A 19,545-nucleotide genomic window follows, 5' to 3' on the forward strand; every position below is an offset into this window, starting at 1 on the left:
TCACAATGATGGTGCTGGGGATTGATCCTGGGAGCTCAGAGCCTCAGACATTGTGAGTCTTTTGCAGTACTCTGGTAGCTCTCTGTGTGTATCTTTCCCTCTATCATTAAAGTAAATAAATAAAATATTAAAAAAGAAAGAAACACATGAGCCAGTCAGTGGTATACCCCACTGAGCAAAGACATTATCATGTGCAAGGACCCAGGTTCAAGCCCCCAGCTGCCTACTTAAAAGGAGGAAACTTGCAAGCAGTGAAATACTGAAGTTCTCTCTTTTTCTCTTTATTGTCATTTCCCTTTTGAATTTCTGTCCTATCAAATTAAAAATAATAAGTATTTTTAAAGTAAGGAATAATACAATAGGGTGGTCCAGGAGATGGCACAGTGAATAAAGCATTGGACTCTCAAACAAGAGATTCCCAAGTTCAATCCCCAGCAGCACATGTACCAGAGTCTAGTTCTTTCTTTCTCTCCCATTTTTCTCATTAATAAATATATTTTTTAAATAAATAAATAATATAAAAGGCATATGTTCTTGAAATTTCTGATCTCTGAGGGTAAAGTGAAAATCTTATATAAGCTTCCCAATGGTAAGAGTTTCCAACAAAGATTAAAGAACAAAAGAGCCTTCTCAAATCTGTAACTTGGGACACTTAAAACAGAAGAAATACCATCACAAAGTTCCAAGACAGTGGTCTGGGAAGTGGTACACTGGATAAAGCATTGGAATCTCAACCACGAGGTCCCAAGTTCAATCCCTGGCAGCACATGTTTCAGAGTGATGTCTGGTTCTGTCTAAATCTCCTATCTTTCTCATGAGTAAATAAATAATTTCTTTAAAGAAAGTTCGAAGACACAGGATTGCATTCCAGTCTAAATTCCTATGCCTGAGCAACAGATTACTCTTACATGAAAGTAAGATAGATATTTTCATATGTACAAAGAGATTTCTATCTGCGTTCACTATCTGGTGATACCACTTAAAAAATAGAATTAAATCATAATAAAAGCATACCTCATTTTATTTAACTTCACAGATACAGGTAATTGTTAAGAAACATTGGGGGGGAGTCAGGCGGTTGCGCAGCGGATTGAGCGCAGGTGGCGCAAAGCGCAAGGACCAGAGTAAGGATCCCGGTTCAAGTCCCCGGCTCCCTACCTGCAGGTGAGTCGCTTCACAGGTGGTGAAGCAGGTCTGCAGGTGTCTATCTTTCTCTCCTCCTCTCTGTCTTCCCCTCCTCTCTACATTTCTCTCTGTCCTATCCAACAATGACAGCAATAATAACTACAACAATAAAACAACAAGGGCAACAGAAGGGAATAAATAAATAAATAAATAAATAAATAAATAAATAAGAACCATGGGGGGTGGGAATAGATAGCATAATGGTTATGCAAACAGACTCTCATGCCCGAGGCTCAGAAGTTCACAGGTTCAATCCCCACCACCACCAGTGCCTTGGTATATTAAAAAAGGGGGGTAGAGGGTGGTGCACCTGGTTGAGTACACATGTTACAATGTGCAAGACCCGGGTTTGAGACTCTGGTCCCCACTACAGGGGGAAGGCTTTGAGAGTGGTGAAGCAGTGCTGCAGGTGTCTCTCTGTCCCTCCCTGTCTACCTCCTCCTTCCCTCTCGATTACTGGCTATCTCTTTCCAATAAATAAATAAAGATGATAAAATAAAAAAAATTGAGAGGTTTTTTTTTAATTGAAACAATTGAGAAATAAATGCAGTTTCTTGAGTAACTCACTGTGAGGGGATACTGTTTTCTGTCATCACTGTAATAACAAAATGATGTTGCATAATACTTATACAAGGACTTGCTGGTTTGTAACTGCAACCATACATAAGGTAAGTCTATCAGCACCACTGTCCCAACAGTATGTGTTCATTTTGTGTTTCTATCCCACATTTTGGTAATTCTCACAATATGCCATGTAATAACACTTCATTATTCTATCATTTATAGTGATCTTTGATGTTACTACTGCAATTGTTTTTAGGTCAGCAAAGACCATGTCGATGTGAAACAGAGAAGTTAATAAATGTATGAGGCGGGAGTAGATAGCATAATGGTTATGCAAAGAGACTCTGATGCCTGAGGCTCAGAAGTTCCAGGTTCAATCCCCCACACCACCATAAGCCAGAGTAGATCAGTTCTCTGATAAATTAAAATAAACAAATAAATGTAGTATGTTTTCTTATTGCTGTCTGCCATCCATCCTCCCAGCTCCGTTTCTTTAAAGGTCTCCAAATTCCCTGAGATACTATATGGAAATTAAGCCAATTAGTAGCCCTACAATGGCCTGTAAGTGAAAGGAAGACCTACACATCTCTCATATTAAAATAAAAAATTTAGAAATGATTAAGCTTAGTGAAGAATGTCTCTCAAAAGCCAATATTTATTTATGAGAAAGATAGAAGAGAGAGAGAAAGAACCAGATATCATTCTGGTACATGTGCTGCTGGAGATTGAACTCAGGACCTCATGCTTGACAGTCTAGTGCCTTAGCTACTGCACCACCTCCCGGACCACACTAAGAAAATTTTTAAAAATAAAGATGTAGTGGTACTGGAGGTGGCACCATGGCTAAGGAAATAGACTCTCAAACATGAGATCCTGAGTTCAATCCCCGGCAGCACATGTACCAGAGTGATGTCTGGTTCTTTTTCTCTTTCCTCCTATCTTTCTCATTAATAAATAAATAAAATCTTTTAAAAAATAAAAAATAAAGATGTAGGTGGTAGCACAGGTTAAGCGCACGTGGTGCGAAGCACAAGGACCAGCCTAAGGATCCCTGTTCAAGCCCCCGGGAGTCGCTTCACATGTGGTGAAACAGGTCTGCAGGTATCTATCTTTCTCTCCCCCTCTGTCTTACCCTCCTCTCTCCATTTCTCTATTTCCTATCTAACAATGACGACATCAATAACAACAATAATAACTACAAAAACAATAAAAAACAAGGGCAACAAAAGGGAAAGTAAAAATAAATAAATAAAAATAAAGATCTAGTTAAGAAAATTGATAAAGGTCACTATATTATATAAATAAAAGCTCAACAAAGCTAAAAAAAAGTTGACATTTAGGACTTTTAATAATGAGGAAAAAAGTCAACACCTGGATTCAAAGCTCCAAAAGACAGTCTGACAATAGAGATTGCTCAAAATGTTAAAAAAAAAAAAAAAAAAAAGAGATCTGGCAATTCCCCTCCTTGGTATTTATCCAAAGAACACTTATTCAAAGAGATTTTCACACATCTTTTCTGTTGTAGTGATACAATAACTGAGATTTGAAAGCAAACAAAATATACAAAGATATATGCACATAATGGAATACTACTCTGTCAGAAAAAAAATAGATATTGACTTTTGCTATGACATGGATGGATCTGGTGAGGAATCATGCCAAGTAAAATAACATTAGAGAAAGAAAAATACCATGGTCCAGGAGGTGGTGCAGTGGATAAAGTGTTGGAAAATCAAGCTCGAGGTCCTGAATTCAATCCCCAGCAGCACATATGCCAGAGTGATGTCTGTTTTTTTCCCTCCTCCTATCCCTCATTAATAAATAAAACATTAAAAAAAATACCGGGGTCTGGGAGGTGGAGCAATGGATAAAGCATCGAATTCTCAAGAATGAGGTGCCAAATTCAATCCCTGGCAGCACACGTACCAGAGTGACGTCTGGTTCTTTCTATCTCCTCCTATCTTTTGCATTAATTAATAAATAAAACTTGAAAGAAAGGAAGGAAGGAAGGAAGGAAGGAAGGAAGGAAGGAAGGAAGGACAGCGGGTTAAGCGCACGTGGTGCAAAGTGCAAGGACCGGCATAAGGATCCCAGTTCAAGCCCCCGGCTCCCTACCTGCAGGGGAGTCACTTCACAGGTGGTGAAGCAGGTCTGTAGGTGTGTCTATCTTTCTCTCCTCCTCTATTTCTCTCTGTACTATCTAACAACGACATCAATAACAACAATAACTACAACAACAATAAAACAAGGGCAACAAAATGGAAAAATAAATAAATAAATATAAAAGGAAGGAAGGAAGGAAGGAAGGAAGGAAGGAAGGAAGGGAGGGAGGGAGGAAGGAACCATATGTGGAATTTAAAACACAAAGCAAGGGAAAAGGCAGGGTGAAACAGCAGTAAATACATGGTCTGTTTCAACAGATCTGAGGATACTAAAGGCTGAAAAGAAGATTAAAATGGGGTTGAGGGTCCAATAACCTGCAGTAGAAGACACTTTTCTGGGGAGATGTGAAATCACACCTGAAGGCCGGGTGGTGGCATACATGGTTGAGCACACATGTTACAATACACAAGGACCTGGGTTCAAGCCCCTGGTCCTCATCTGCAGGGGGAAAGCTTTATGAGTGGTGATGCAGGGCTATAGGTATCTCTCCCTCTCTATCTCCCCATTCCTCTCAATTTCTGGCTGTCTCTAATAAATAAATAAATATAATAAAAAAGAATGAAACTGCACCTGAAACAATAGTCTTGTACATTTCCTCAATAAAAATTTAAATTACAGGGGCCAGGCAGTGGCGCACCTGGTTAAGTGCTCACATTACAGTGCACAAGGACCCAGGTTCAAGGCCCTTCTTCTTCTTCTAGCGTTTGCCCTTCTTCCGTAGCCAGTCGACAGCATCAGGTTGAGCCTGATGTAAAGTTTCGAGACCTCCTTTGAATCTGGAGAGGTGGCAGTCGTTGACTATGTGGGTCATAGTCTGTCTGTAGCCGCAGGGGCAGTTCGGGTCGTCTCTGGCTCCCCAGCGATGGAACATAGCGGCGCACCGGCCATGGCCTGTTCGATAGCGATTGAGGAGGGCCCAATCATAACGTGCTAGGTCAAAGCCAGGTTGACGCTTGCAGGGGTCTGTGATGAGGTGTTTGTTCTTTACCTCAGCTGACTGCCAACTCTGTTTCCAAGAGTCTGGAACAGAGAAGTTCAGTGTAGGTGTAGGAGACCAGACTGGGTGATGAGACGTCAAGCGTTGGACAGGGTGGGCAAAGATATCCGCGTATATTGGCAGGTCCGGTCGAGCGTAGACATGGGAAATGAACTTAGATGATGCCGCATCCCGACGAATATCTGGCGGGGCGATGTTGCTAAGAACTGGCAGCCATGGGACCGAGGTGGAATGGATGGTTCCAGAAATTATCCTCATGGAGGAATATAATTTGGAATCGACCAAGTGGACATGGGGGCTATGGAACCATACTGGGGCACAGTATTCTGCAGTGGAATAGCATAATGCCAGAGATGATGATCGTAGTGTGGAAGCGCTCGCGCCCCATGAGGAGCTGGCCAGTCTTGCAATGATGTTATTCCTCGCGCCCACCTTTGCTGCAGTTTTTATGAGATGTTCGTGAAATGACAGAGTGCGATCGAGAGTAACTCCAAGATAGACTGGCTGGGCTTCATGCTGGATTCTCGTACCGCCAAGCTGCACATTAAGCTCACGCGAGGCCGAGGCATGGTGTAGATGGAAAACAGATGATACCGTTTTTGCAGTGCTAGGGATTAGTCGCCATTTTTTACAGTAATCAGATATCAGAGACATGTCTTTCATGAGTTTTTCCTCGAGGATGTCGAACTTGGATGCCTGAGTTGCACAGCAGATGTCATCGGCGTAGATGAACTTCCTTGAAGAAGTTTCTGGGAGGTCATTGATGTAAATATTAAATAGCGTAGGAGCAAGAACAGAGCCCTGGGGGAGGCCACTTGAGACAAGTCTCCATCTGCTAGACTTGTCACCCAGATGCACCCGGAATCTTGTTTTGGAGAAGAAACGATATAGTGTTGGCCACCCATGGAGGCAGGCATCTTGGCTTGAATGGCTAAGGAGTGGCTTCTTTTAATTGAGCAAAGAAAATAGTTTCTTGAGAAGTAATGTATATCTAGTAAGGATGCTGTGGATATTTTTCAAATGACAATACATATTTTAAAAACTGCATAAACTTAACTGATAAAGCAATGGCAGGGGTTGAAAGAACTGACTCCAGTTTTGTAAGAAGTTCTGTTGTGGAAGTGGGGTGTGGTATACCTGGTTGAGCACACATATTACAGTGTGCAAGGCCTCAGGTTTAAGCCCCCAGTCCTCACCTGCAGAGAGAAAGTTTCGCGAGTAGTGAAACACTGCTGAAGGTGTCTCTATCACCTCTCTCCCTCTCTATTTCCCTCTTCCTTCTCAAATTGTTTCTGTCAAAACTTAAAAGTTCTATTGTGGAAAAAATGTTATTAATCAGCATTTCATGCTACAGAAACATCTTTCATAACAGAAGAGTCAATATATAATGCAAACTTCAGTATTCCTTTAAGAAATTTCTCAGGGAGCAGGGCACCAAAGTAAAAACCCTGTGGTGAAGGGGAGGGTGGCCACTGGGCTTCCCGGCATGGCGGGGGGGGGGGGGTTGTTGGGATGGGACACAGTCTTTTGGTGGTGGGAATAGTATTTATGTACACTCCTATTAAAGTGTAGACATATAAACCACTATTTAATCAATATGAGAGGGGAAAAATTGATCATATGTCTAGAACTTCTTAAAACACAGACTGAGTCTTTTTAATACATAGGCTGTCTTTGATATGTTGAATCTCTCAAAAGCCTAGACCAGGAAAAACAGAAGCAACCAGTAGCACAGCTATATAAAAGATGCTGGGTATTATACCCCAAACCCTAACAAAGGGACTTTTCAAAGTTAACCCAATTACCAAATAATGTGATGATAACAATAACTATCCATTGTCTTCTTGAACCCTAAGACAGCAGGAACCTCACATTTCCACTATAGAGCCTATATTCTCCCCAGTCCTGGAACCTTAGGGTGGGGCCCACTTTCCTGCATGCTGCTCTCAATTCAAATCAAATAATATTGCATCCACGGATCACAACCCAATCAACACAACGAGTGCCACCCCAGCATGCTTCACTTCAGACTGTGTCCAGAGACTTCAGGTGTGGAATGACAACCCTTCAGCTTCATCACTCGGGTGAGACCTTTCCTTTCATAGTATCCTCTAATTCCATTCTAGGTGTTCCACTCCCCAATAAAGTCCCCAAACCTAGATATAGTCCAGGTCCCCTGAGATAGAGTATATGTTCACACGTGTCCATAAACTAGGGAAAAATATATACCTGAAAGCAGAAGTACACAAGAGCATGCAGGGAATACGCCCCAACACTTCATCTACATTATTCCAGTCTTTAGGTCCATGGTTGTTCAACAATTTGTTTGGCTTTGTATGTTAACTCTCTTTTCAGCCACCAGGTTCCAAATGCCAGCACGATGCCGACCAGACTTCCCTGGACAAACTACCCCACTAATGTGTCCTGGAGTTCAACTTCCCCAGAGACCCACCCTACTAGGGAAAGAGAGAGGCAGACTGGGAGTATGGATCGACCAGTCAACGCCCATGTTCAGCGGGGAAGCAATTACAGAAGCCAGACCTTCCACCTTCTGCAACCCACAACTACCCTGGGTCCATACTCCCAGAGGGATAGAGAATGGGAAAGCTATCAGGGGAGGGGATGGGATATGGAGATCAGGTAGTGGGAATTGTGTGGAACTGTACCCCTCATATCCTATGGTTTTGTTAATGTCTCCTTTCTTAAATAAATAAATTACTTATTTAAATGAAATTAAAAAAAAGAAATTTCTCAGGAGTCAGGCAGTGGCGCAGTGAGTTAAGCGCAGGTGGCACAAAACTAAAGGACCAGCTTAAGGATCCGTGTTCTTAAGGATCCATGTTCGAGCCCTCAGCTCCCCACCTGCAGGAGAGTCACTTCATAGGCGGTAAAGCAGGTTTGCAGGTGTCTATCTTTCTCTCCCCCTTTCTATCTTCCCTCCTCTCTCCATTTCTCTCTGTCCTATCCAGCAACGACAACATCAATAACAACAATAATAACTACAACAATAAAACAACAAGGGCAACAAAAGGGAATAAGTAAATATTAAAAAAAAGAAATTTCTCCAGTAAACACAACTTTGATCAATCACCACTCTGATCAGTCTTTAACAATGAAAAGACTCTCCACCAGCAAAAATATTACAACTCAATGGAAGCTCAGATGACAATTAGCTTTCTCTAGCTATAAAGATTTGGAGAGGGGCCAGGTGAAGGCGCACCTGGTTCAGCGCTCACATTATAAATATGCAAGGACCCTGGTTCAAGCCTCTGATCCCCAACTGCAGAGGAAAAGCAGTGGTGGAGCAGGGCTGCAAATGTTTGTCTCTCTCCCTCTCTATCTCCCCTTTCCCTCTCATTTTCTGTTTCTATCCAGTAGTAAATAAATAAAAATATTTTAAAAATTAGAGATGTTGCTCAGGCAAGAATTACTAAAGTCATGGTCTCATGGAACATTCCTAAAATAGACTTCCTAGCTTCTTCCTACATGAAGACCCCTAGTTTCATTTGCTCTATTTGTATCTTTGGGTTTTTGTCTATTGAACAATTTGCTTTATATCTTACTGTCTTTCAGTCACCGAGTTGCAGACAATACTATGACACCATCCTGAACTCCATGGGCAGACAAACTCACAAATGTGTCCCAGAACCTCACCTCTCCAGAGCCCTACCCCACTAGAGAAACAGACTGGATTTGGGGGTATGAATCGACCCGTCAACATCCATGTCCAGTAGAGAAGCAATTACAGAAGCCAGACCTTCCATCATCTGCATCCCATAAAGAATTTTGGTCCATACTTATAGAGAGGGATAAAGAATAAAAAACTTCCACTGGGCACTGTATATATTCAGTATATAATAAGCTTTACCTTTATCATTTTATTCCACTGTCATCACCCCAGTTAGTCTCACTGAAGTTGCAGTTTATTAGTGAAAGTGCTTGTTTTGTGTGTACATGTAAAGTGTTTCTTTGCTTCTTTTTTCTTTTTGAAAATATATTTATGAAGAATGGGGAGAAAGAATCAGAGAGTGAATTAAAGTATCACTCTGGTAATATGTGATGCCACAGACGGAACTCAGGACCTCAAATGTGAATACCAATGTCTTATCCACTGGACCACCTCCCTGGCCACAAGGTTTTAAAATGTATTTTAGTTGATTTATTTTAATGAGGGGGGTAGATAGCATAATGGTTATGCAAAGAAACTCTCATGCCTGAGGCTCCAAAGTCCCAGGTTCAATCCCCCGCACCACCATAAACCAGAGCTGATCAGTGCTCTTGTTGAAAGAAAGAAAGAAAGAGAGAGAGAGAGAGGGAGGGAGGGAGGGAGGAAGGAAGGAAGGAAGGAAGGAAGGAAGGAAGGAAGAAAGAAAGAAAGGAAGAAAGAAAGGGAGCCAGGCGGTGGCGCAGTGGGCTAAGCGCACATGGTGCAAAGCGTAAAGACCCAATGAAGGATCCCGGTTCAAGCCCCTGGCTCCCCACCTGCAGGGGGTTTGCTTCACAGGTGGTAAAGCAGGTCTGCAGAAGTCTATCTTTCTTCCTCTCTGTCTTCCCTCCCTCTCTCGATTTCTCTTTGTCCTATCCAACAACGACGACAGCAATAATAACAACAATAAATAACAAGGGCAACAAAAAGGGAAAAGAAAAAAGGAAAAAAAAAAAAAAAGAACCCGTTCTCAAATTAAAAAAAAAAAAAAGTGGTCCAGGAGGTGTCGCAGTGGATAAAGCACTGGATTCTCAACCATGAGGTCTTGAGTTCAATCCCTGGCAGCATATCTACCAGAATGATGTCTGGTTTCTCTCTCTCTCTCTCTCTCTCTCTCTCCCTATCTTTCTCATGAATAAACAGATAAATTCTTTAAAAAAAAAAAGGACAAAAAATACACAGCCCTTTAAAGAGGCATTACTGAGCTCTGATTTACAGTGGTGTAGGGGATTGAACCTGGGACTTCATAGCCTCAGGTATGAGTCTTTTTGCACAATCATTATGCTCTCTCCCCCACTGGGGATACAAATAGATATATATATATTTCCCTTTTGTTGCCCTTGTTGTTTTTATTGTTGTTGTTGTTATTATTATTATTATTGTTATTGATGTTGTTGGATAGGAGAGAAATGGAGAGAGGAGGAGAGAAAGACAGACACCTGCAGACCTGCTTTACTGCTTGTGAAGTGACTCCCCTGCAGGTGGGGAGCTGGGGGCTCGAACCGGGATCCTTATGCCGGTCCTTGCGCTTTGCACCACGTGTGCTTAACCCTCTGCGCTACCAACCGACTCCCCAGACACAGATTTTTCTATTCAATGTTCACCATTTTCCCCACTAATATATGACTTTCTTTAATACAGAATATAATCAGGCCCAGGAGGTAGTGCAGTGGAAAAAGTGACGGACTTTAAAGCATTGAGGTCCCAGTTTGATCTTTGGTGTCCCATGCACCAGAGTCATGCTCTGGTTCACTCTCTCTAGTGAATAAACAAATATTTACAAGCAGTAGCAAACCTGGTTAAGCTCAAGTGGCACGAAACACAAGGACCGGCGTAAGTATTCTGGTTCAAGCCCCCACCTGCAGAGGAGTCACTTCACAAGCAGTGAAGCAGGTCTGCAGGTGTATTTCTCTCCCCCTCTTGTCCACTGCGCCACCTCCCAGACCACTCTCCCCTTGTCTTCCCCTCCTCTCTCCATTTCTCTCTGTCCTATTCAACAACAATAATTACAACAACAATAAATAAATAAAGTAATACAGTCCCACCTGCAGGGGAGTCGTTTCGCAAGCGGTGAAGCAGGTCTGCAGGTGTCTTTCTTTCTCTCCCCCTGTCTTCCCCTCCTCTCTCCATTTCTCTCTGTCCTATCTGGCAATAACAACATTAATAACAATAATAATAACCACAACAACGATAAAAACAAGGGCAACAAAAAAGAAAATAAATATTTTTTAAAGTAATATAGTTAAGGCTGGGTGGTGACTCAACTGGTTGAGTGCACATGTTACAATGCACAATGATCCTGATTCAATCCAGCTTGCAGAAGGAACAGCTTCAGGAGTGGTGGAGTAGGACTCGGGTGTCTCTCTGTCTCTCTCCCTCTCTATCTCCCCCTCATATCAGTTTCTAGTTGTCTCTATCCAATAAATAAATAAAAATAATCATTTTAAAAATTAAGTTTTTGGGAGTCAGGTGGTAGCACAGCAGGTTAAGTGTACATGGCGCAAAGTGCAAGGACCAGTGTAAAGATCCTGGTTCAAGCCCCAGGCTCCCCACCTGCAGGGGGGTCTCTTCACAAGAGGTGAAGCAGGTCTGCAGGTGTCTTTCTCTCTCCTTCTCTGTCTTCCCCTCCTCTCTCCATTTCTCTCTGTCCTATCAAACAATGACAACATCAATAATTACAACAATAAAAGAAGAGAAACAAAAATAATTAAACAAAAAAAATTAAGTTTTATTTTTTTACCAGAGCACTGCTCAGCTCTGGCTTATAGTGGTGCACGTGACTAAACCTAGGATTTTGGAGACTCAGGCATGAGAGTCTGTTTGCATATCCATTATGCTATCTACCCCCAAGAAAGTCAATAACAACAACAATAATAACTATAACAACAATGAAAAACAAGAGCAACAAAAGAGAAAATAAATATTATTTTTTTAAAAAAGTAATATAGTTATACATTTCCAAAATAAAAGAGGTGCAATTGAACACTTGCCCCTTTTCTCTATTTGCATCAAGAAACCATTGTAGAATGTAAAACATTAATTCCCCAATAAAGAAATAATTTTTTTAAAAAAAGAAAGAAACCATTGTATTACCTTATCATGTAATATCCATTTTTATATCAAAACAAACACACTTGACTCCTGTCAGCAACTTGCTTATTTTAATGTGCTGCTGAAGATGGAACTGAGGGTGTCACATATGGGTAGTCTACCACAGAACCATCTCCTGGATCCAATTTTCAATGATTTTTCTAAGTAAGAGAGTGAATAAGATACACACAGACATATGCACATACACAAACACACACATAAACAAGGAGAGAAAATAAAGCACAATAATTCCACAACCCATGGAATTATTCTCATTTTGTCTTTACTACTGTCATGGGGTACAGGACAGGTGCTGTACCTAACCACCTGGCTACCTCCCTGACCTCAGCAACTTGTCTTATTTCATGTAGGAAATAAGAGTGCTAAGGAGATAGCATAATGACTATGGCAAAAAGGGTTTTGTGCCTGAGGTATCAAAGGTCCCAGGTTCAATGCCCAGCACCACTGTATGCTAGAGCTGAAGAGCACTCTAGAAAGAAAGGAAGAGGGGGTGGTAGCGCACCAGATTTAGCACACATAGTACGAAGTGCAAGGATCTGGGTTTGAGCCCATGGCTCCCCACCTGTGGGGTAGCTTCACAAGTGGTGAGGCAGGTCTATAGGTGTCTGTCTATATTACTTTCCTTTCTCAATTTTTCTCTGTCTTACCCAATAAAAAAAAAAGATAAAATGGCCTGCAGGAGCTGTGGATTTGTAGTGCAGGCACCAAGCCTCTGCAATAACCCTAGAAGCAAAATAATCATCATCATCATCATTATTATTATTACTACTATTGTTATATAAAAATAAGTTAAAGGAAGAGGGGGGAGGAAGAATGAACTCTGGAGATATTTCCACCTAATAATTTTACATTCAACAGTCTTTATTTATAATACTTCCTCATCTTTTTTTTTAATTCTTTATTTATTTGTTGAATAGAAACAGTCAGAAATTGAGGGGGGAGATATAGAGGGAGAGAAACAGAGAGACACCTACAGCACTGCTTCACCACTCGCAAAGCTTTCCCCCTACAGGTGGGGACCAGGGGCTCGAACCTGGGTCCTTGTGCATCGTAACATGTGCGCTCAACCAGATGCACCACCACCCGGCCCCAATACTTCCTCATCTTTACAATCTGCCAGGACTCTGTTGTATGTATGCTCTATTTAACAAGTTAATCACTATCTTTTCATCACTATCAATACTTTTATCATCACTGATAGCTGATGCTCTTAAATAGACTGTATTTTATTAACTTGTCTTGTGTTGAGATAATACAGTTTGTAGATAGAGGAGGATAGTATAATGGTTATACAAAGAGACTCTCATATCTGAGGTGCCAATGTCCTGGCTTCAGTCCCCCATACCACCAGAAGCCAGAGCTGAGCAGTGCTCTGGTAAAAATTAAATTAAATTAAATTAAAAAACAAATAAGTATATATGTGTGTATAATAAATAAATATATGTGTATAATAAATATATATGTGTATATAATTTTCTTTGATATTAACATAAAGTTCAATTACTGATTATTATTATTATATAATGTTAAACATATTGATTTTTTTCCAAGGCACCATTCACACAGGATATGAGGCCACCAGCTTGCATAATTCTCATCTGTTATATCCAGTGTGTGAACTTTTATCATTTTATGTGGAATACAGTAGGATAAATACAGAGAAGCCCAGAATTGAACTAGCCCTAAGGAAACTACTTTCCCTTTATAAGGGGGAATACATGTATCCTATTTGTCTTTTCTCCTTCTAAGCTGTAAGCATCATGGTAGGAAGTGAGGAGACTGAGTAATATACATAGAAATAATCTAGTATCTGGCACACAGTAAATACCAAATAACTACTCAGCCATTAAAAACATGCAATAATGGGATGGCAAAATAGATCATCTTGATAGTATATCTACTTTGTCATAAATGTGACACAGGTTTGAGTTTATCCACTGCCAAAATGGAAGAATCTTCAGTGCTATAGTGTATTTGGGACACAAAGATGAACCAGGGTTGGGAGATAGCTCACTCAGTGAAGTACTTGCCTTACCATGCCCAAGGTCCTGGCTTCGAGCCCCACCCAGAACACCAGGGAAAACCATGACACCAGTATAAGTGCCAGTGATTGACTGAGCAGTACCAATGGTGTCTCTCCCTCTCTGAAATAAATAATGAATAAGTTGACCCAGAAACACTAGTATCACACATTTGCAAGCCCTTAGCAGCACATGCACACACACACACACACACACACACACACACACACACACACACGGAATCCGATGTGACTGAGAAGTAGTAAAGTAAACAGTGTAGTAAAGGAGACACTTCCTTTCATACAGTCAATAACCCCAATTCCTGTGGGTGGTACTAGATGAGTGGAAATTAAGAAGGTTAACAGAGAGGGATTCCCAGGGGAGGTGAAGTACAAGCAGAGATCTGGGGAAAAAAAAAAAAAAAAAAAAGACAAGCAAGTTACCTATCTGAAAGATGAGATGGGTTGGTCTGGGAGGTGGAGCAGAGGATAAAGCATTGAACTCTCAAGCATGAGGTCCCAAATTCAATCCCTGGCAGCACATGTGCCAGAGTGATGTCTGGTTCTTCCTCTCTCCTATCTTTCTCATAGATAAATAAAATCTTTAAAAAAATTCAAAGCTCAAGAGAAGTCAGACAATAAATAATTTGGAAACAGGATAGTATGGGACTATATTCCAAAGAGAAATGAGGCTGACACTTTTAAGCCAATACTTATAGAATGCTCACTATGTGCTAGGCACTGTTCTAAGTGCTCCACTTATTTTAACCCACTAAATCATAATAATGGCCCAAGTTCAAGCCAGCCTCATACAAAGTGGAAGAACACTTATCACTATGGTATCTTTCCCTTTCACTCTATCTCAAAGTCTTCCCAAACCAGTGAAGCCCCAACAATGACAAAAAAAAAAAAAAACTTCCATAACAGCACTAATAGAAAGATAGTGTTATTATTCCTATTTTGTATACAATTCTAAAATTAACCAACCTGTTCAGGTCACATAGTATGTGAAAGAGATGAAATTCAAACCAGTCTGGTCTCAGAATCCATGACCTTAGCTTCTGGTACAACTCAGGGTACCAACTTAAAGGAACAACTGTTTTCTTCAAATATTAACTTTATATATATATACACATATATACACACACACACATATACATACATATACATATACATATATATATATAATTTGTTGGGGTTTTTTTTCTTATTTTTTTGAAATAGAAACACACAGAGCACTGGTATATATCATGTGCCAGGAACTGAGCCTGAGACTTCTTGGACCTCATGCATGCAACTTTGGTGTACCAATGCTGTATTATCTTCCCAACCTAAAAGTACAATTTATAAGTGTCCATGAAATACTATGGACATTGTTGAATGTAAAACATTAATTCCCCAATAAAGAAATTTAAAAAAATAAAAAAGAAATACTATGGACATTCATTAAAGCTTTGGGATGCCACCTGCAGGGGAGTCGCTTCACAGGCGGTGAAGCAGGTCTGCAGGTGTCTATCTTTCTCTCCTCCTCTCTGTCTTCCCCTCCTCTCTCCATTTCTCTCTGTCCTATCCAACAACGACAACAAAAAGTATAGTTCCAGGAACTCCATTCTAGGTGAGAGAAGGGTCACAAGCCTGAAGAATGGCACAGCCAGCAGTGATGTAACAAACAGCTGAATTAAGGCAGACTGCCATCACTTAAGAGAAAACATTAGAATGAGATAAGCTCTGGACTAACAGCTGCATGAACATTAAAACATGTAAAAGTGCCAAGGTGTTGTTTTCATCCACCAGTGTAGGCAGAGCAACTGAGGAGCAGAAGTCCAATCAAAGAGTCAGGCTGGGGTTGGGTGGTGGCACACTCAGCTGCTCCTCACATGTGATCATGCATAAGGGCCCTAGTTCAAAGCCCTGGCCCTCACCTTCAGGGTGGAAGCTTCATGAATGTTAAAGTAATGCTGCAGCTGTCTTTATCTCCTTCCATCTTGGTTTCTGCCTGTGTCCAATAAAATGAGTAATTTTTTATAAAAAAAAAAAAAAAAAAAAAAAGCTTTGGGATGAGCAAAGATAGTAAAGCAAACTCACTGTGTTTCATCATGATGTCTAGCTTCAGTAGAGACGGGTTTACCTATGCAGGCTTTCTTCCTGTTAGAATGGGAAAAGAATCAATTTAAAGAGAGTTGGGGACAGGCTGATATCACCATCAAAAGTGCAAAAGATTTTCATGCCGGAAGTCAGGCGGTAGAGCAGCTGGTTAAGCGCACGTGGCACAAAGCACAAGGACCAGCGTAAGGACCGGCTCCCCACCTGCAGGGGAGTTGCTTCACACTTCTCTCTCTCTCTCTCTCTCTCTCTCTCTCTTTCTCTCTCTGTCTTCCCCTCCTCCTTTTATTTCTCTCTGTCCTATGTAACAATGATGATATCAATAACAACAATAACTATAACAGTGAATAACAACAAGGACAACAAAAGGGAAAATAAATATTTTTTAGAAGCTTAAAAAAAAGTTCATGCCTGAGGCACCAGAGGTCCTAGATTCAATCCCCAACACCACCATAAACTAGAGTTGAGAGTTGAGTGCTATGGAAAAAAAAAAGCATTTAAGATAGGGGAGTCACAACTACATGTGTCCTCTAAAGGCAAATTGACAAGGAACATGATGAGGAAGTTATAACAATTATAAGGTTTGGATGAAGGGGCTCTACTGTAACTCAGCCTGGCATAAGACTATCTAGGGAAGGTTAGTGTCACATTTCCAAAAAGGAAGGCTAGCTCTAAATAGCTGTTCCTAGGGAGTCACTGTACTTCAATGCATCAAGTAGGCAATTAACATTGAAGACCTCCATGTTGGGAATTGAGTAGAGGAGGGCATGCATGAACTTTTTTATACAGTGTTAACAATATCTCTAGTCCCAAGTAAAGAGTCTATATTTTATCTATATTGAAAGAGGCAGAGGAGACAGATCCTACAAATGTACCTGGGGAAAAGGGACGTAAAAAGAGAATTTTAAAATCTATAAATCTATATGAACTGAGACCTAAGCAAAATCTTGGGGGAGAGGGAAACAACCTGTGCCTGCAGGTATGACTAAGGTTTGTTCCTCGGTGATTGAGGGTGGGAGTCAAGAAGTTTATGCCACTGCACTCTGGGGTACAGAGGACCCAAGGAACCTGGCACATGAACTGTGTTCATGTTTGATGCATGGGAAAGAAATGCAGGTCTTCATGTTTAAGTTGTGCAGTGGTTGTGGATTTCTTTCTCTTGAAGAGGACCAGGGTGGAAATGATAAAGCTGTCTCCACTACAAGTTACCATTAATAGCAGACTAATAAAGGCAGAAACCATGTGGGTGGCAGAGTGGTGGCTCACCTGGTTGAGGACACATGTTACAATGTGCAAGGACCTGGGTTCAAGCCCCGGGTTCCTGCCTGCAGGGGAAAAGCTTTTACAAGTGGTAAAGCAGTGCTGCAGGTATCTGTCTTTCTCCCTCTCTATGTTCCCCTTCCCGCTTGAGTTTTGGCTGTCTCTATCCAATAACTAAAGTTATTTTTTAAGGGAGCAACTGTGTTTCTTTGCATAGGTCTGTACCTAGCTTGCTGTGGGCTATGTAGACCCTTCCATGGAAAGTAGAATGGGGAAATTTTTGTTTACTTTAATATGAGTTGAGGGCCAGTAACTCAACTTGCATAGTGCCCTTTCTCTGCCATAGGTACCACCCAGGTTTGAGCACGATCTGACAAGAGTGGGGTGGAAACTTTGTAAGTGTCTCCAAGCCACTCTCTTCCTCTCTCCCTCTACTCTATCAAGTTCTTCTGTCCTAGCAAGTAAAACAAAAATCAAAAAGAAATCTTGTAAAAATACATAAATTAAAAACAAAAAGCTGACATCCTCTACCTTAGATAAACCTATACACCAGTAATTTAGGGTGATTAATCACAGGCTCTCAAGACTACAAAGAAGCTACAAAGAGGAAGAGCTGGAACTTCCATGGTGCCCCTAGGGTCTCTCTTTTTGCCACATTCAGTGATTCTAGATATTGGAGAGGGGGTCAGGCGGTGGTGCACCTGGTTGAGAGGACATGTTACAGTGCTTAAGGTTCAAATCCCAATTACCCACCTGCAGGGAAGAAGCTACAAGCAGTGAAGCAGTGCTGCAGGTGTCTATCTCACTATCTCTCCCTCCCCTCTCAATTTCTGACTCGATCAATAAATAAGTAAATAATAACAAAACACAAAAGACTAAATACTTGAGAGTGGAGGAGTGATCTGTGCCAAACAGAAAGGGAAAACAAATCTGGGTCCTGATGGGGAGGGAGGTACAGTCTCTTGGGATTAAGGTCTGCTTATCTTTGCTGCAGGAAGGGCATTCTGGGGAGCAGTAAGTCAGAACATTGGAGTGGGGATGGGGACTCTGATTTTGCACAATGGAAATTCATTCTAGCCTGAGAGGGAAATCTGCCAGGTAGCTCTGGGGGGCTGAGGTTTGACCCTCCAACCACTTTAGGGAGGGGTATCTGCAGGAGCGGAGGTGGGGCTTCAATTGGTGAGAGCGAGGCAGGGAGGTCTCATGGTTCTGACATGAAAAGGAGGGGGGTTACCTCTCCCTGTATTAAACGTTTATAAAACCATCTTTGCAGGAGGGAGATCAAAAGGCAGAGAGAAAATGCATTCAAAGACTCGTTCCTAAGAGAAGAGTTAAGCAGATGTGGATCGGTGCGCCTTAACGCCCACAGAGGTTGGCACTAGCCTGCCTCATGAGAAGGGATCTACAGGGGTATATTTAATACCATACATTCACGGAACGATGCCTGTCTACACTGGGGAGTGTAGAATGGGGTTTCACTGCAATGACTCTGTATTGAATCTGTTTGGAACTACGCACCTGCCTAACTGGGAAAGGACAGCAAGAACACAGATGGGCGCGTCTCCACGTGAGGAGGAATCCCTGCCCCTCATCTGGGCCCTCCTAGTCAGGAAAGCAGCCAGCTCTTTACCTTATTCCTGGATGGAGGGCGCCTTTGGCTTCACTTCAAGTAGACAATCCTAATCTCAAAGCCCACACTCTTATAAACGCTCATCGCCAAGAGTCGTCTCTTACCTCCACTTCCGGCGGGGATCTGAGAAGAAGGCAGTATTAAGATACAGTCCGCCCAAGCTCTGCCTTAGCACTCTGCGCTCCAACTTCCGGATCCCAGCCACCCAAAGCACGGCCCCGCCCATGGTGCGTCCCGAGGGGCGGAGCCTCTGATTGGCTGTGCCTGCTCGCCTGTCTGTGCCCAATAGCCACACTGACCCTGCCTCCGGGTTATCGGTTACGGGAAAGAACTAGCAAAGCTGGCACGGGGAGCGGTGTCAAATACTGTAGACATAACCTATTTGTAAGCCAAGATATAGCCTGAACGCCTAAGTATGCCTGGGCCTAAATATCGTGTTCTCAAATCTGAGGGAGCACGAAATCGTAGCGACAGCAGCAGGCAGGAATGGAGGGGGAAGGGCCGAAGCTTTTCTCTGCGTGGAAGATGGCGACAGCACATTGTAAGAAAATGGCGCCTGGGTCACGTGTTTTCCCTGCTCTGCCCTACCTGCGGTGATTTAACAGCTTCCCAAAGCCTTCCCAGCATATAGGGCCCCAAGACAAGCCCTGAGGGTTCTCACTCTCAACTTACCTGCTGAGGCTTAGATCCAAGGCCAGGCCCTGGAGTGAAACAACAGGAGCTCTCTTACTCTGAAAGCCTGTCCCACGGGTTTTTCATCTTTCTCTCCTTCCTCTCTACTTTGCCAAAAGCCTTGTAGTTGGTTT

At 41.9% G+C, this 19,545-nt stretch overlaps 1 protein-coding gene across 7 annotated transcripts in view; it reads right to left on the reverse strand.

The window, feature by feature from the left end:
* The window catches only part of GNL3L (G protein nucleolar 3 like), a 71,848-nt gene extending 52,852 nt beyond the window's left edge, over positions 1–18,996 (reverse strand). For 3 of the 7 annotated variants that reach the window (XM_060183384.1, XM_060183382.1, XM_060183381.1), the window contains exons 1-2: positions 18,844–18,996; positions 15,832–15,891 (exon numbers count right to left, since the gene is read on the reverse strand). In XM_060183384.1, the coding sequence (XP_060039367.1) occupies positions 15,832–15,844 (13 nt within the window). In that variant the 5' untranslated portion in view covers positions 15,845–15,891; positions 18,844–18,996. Of the gene's footprint in view, positions 1–15,831; positions 15,892–18,739 lie in introns of all 7 variants that reach the window. The other 4 variants (XM_060183383.1, XM_016194888.2, XM_060183385.1 and 1 more) reach the window with 3 other exon arrangements.
* Positions 18,997–19,545: the final 549 nt, after the last annotated feature.

The sequence above is a fragment of the Erinaceus europaeus genome, chromosome X (genome assembly GCF_950295315.1).
Source record: "Erinaceus europaeus chromosome X, mEriEur2.1, whole genome shotgun sequence".
Lineage (NCBI taxonomy): Eukaryota > Metazoa > Chordata > Mammalia > Eulipotyphla > Erinaceidae > Erinaceus > Erinaceus europaeus.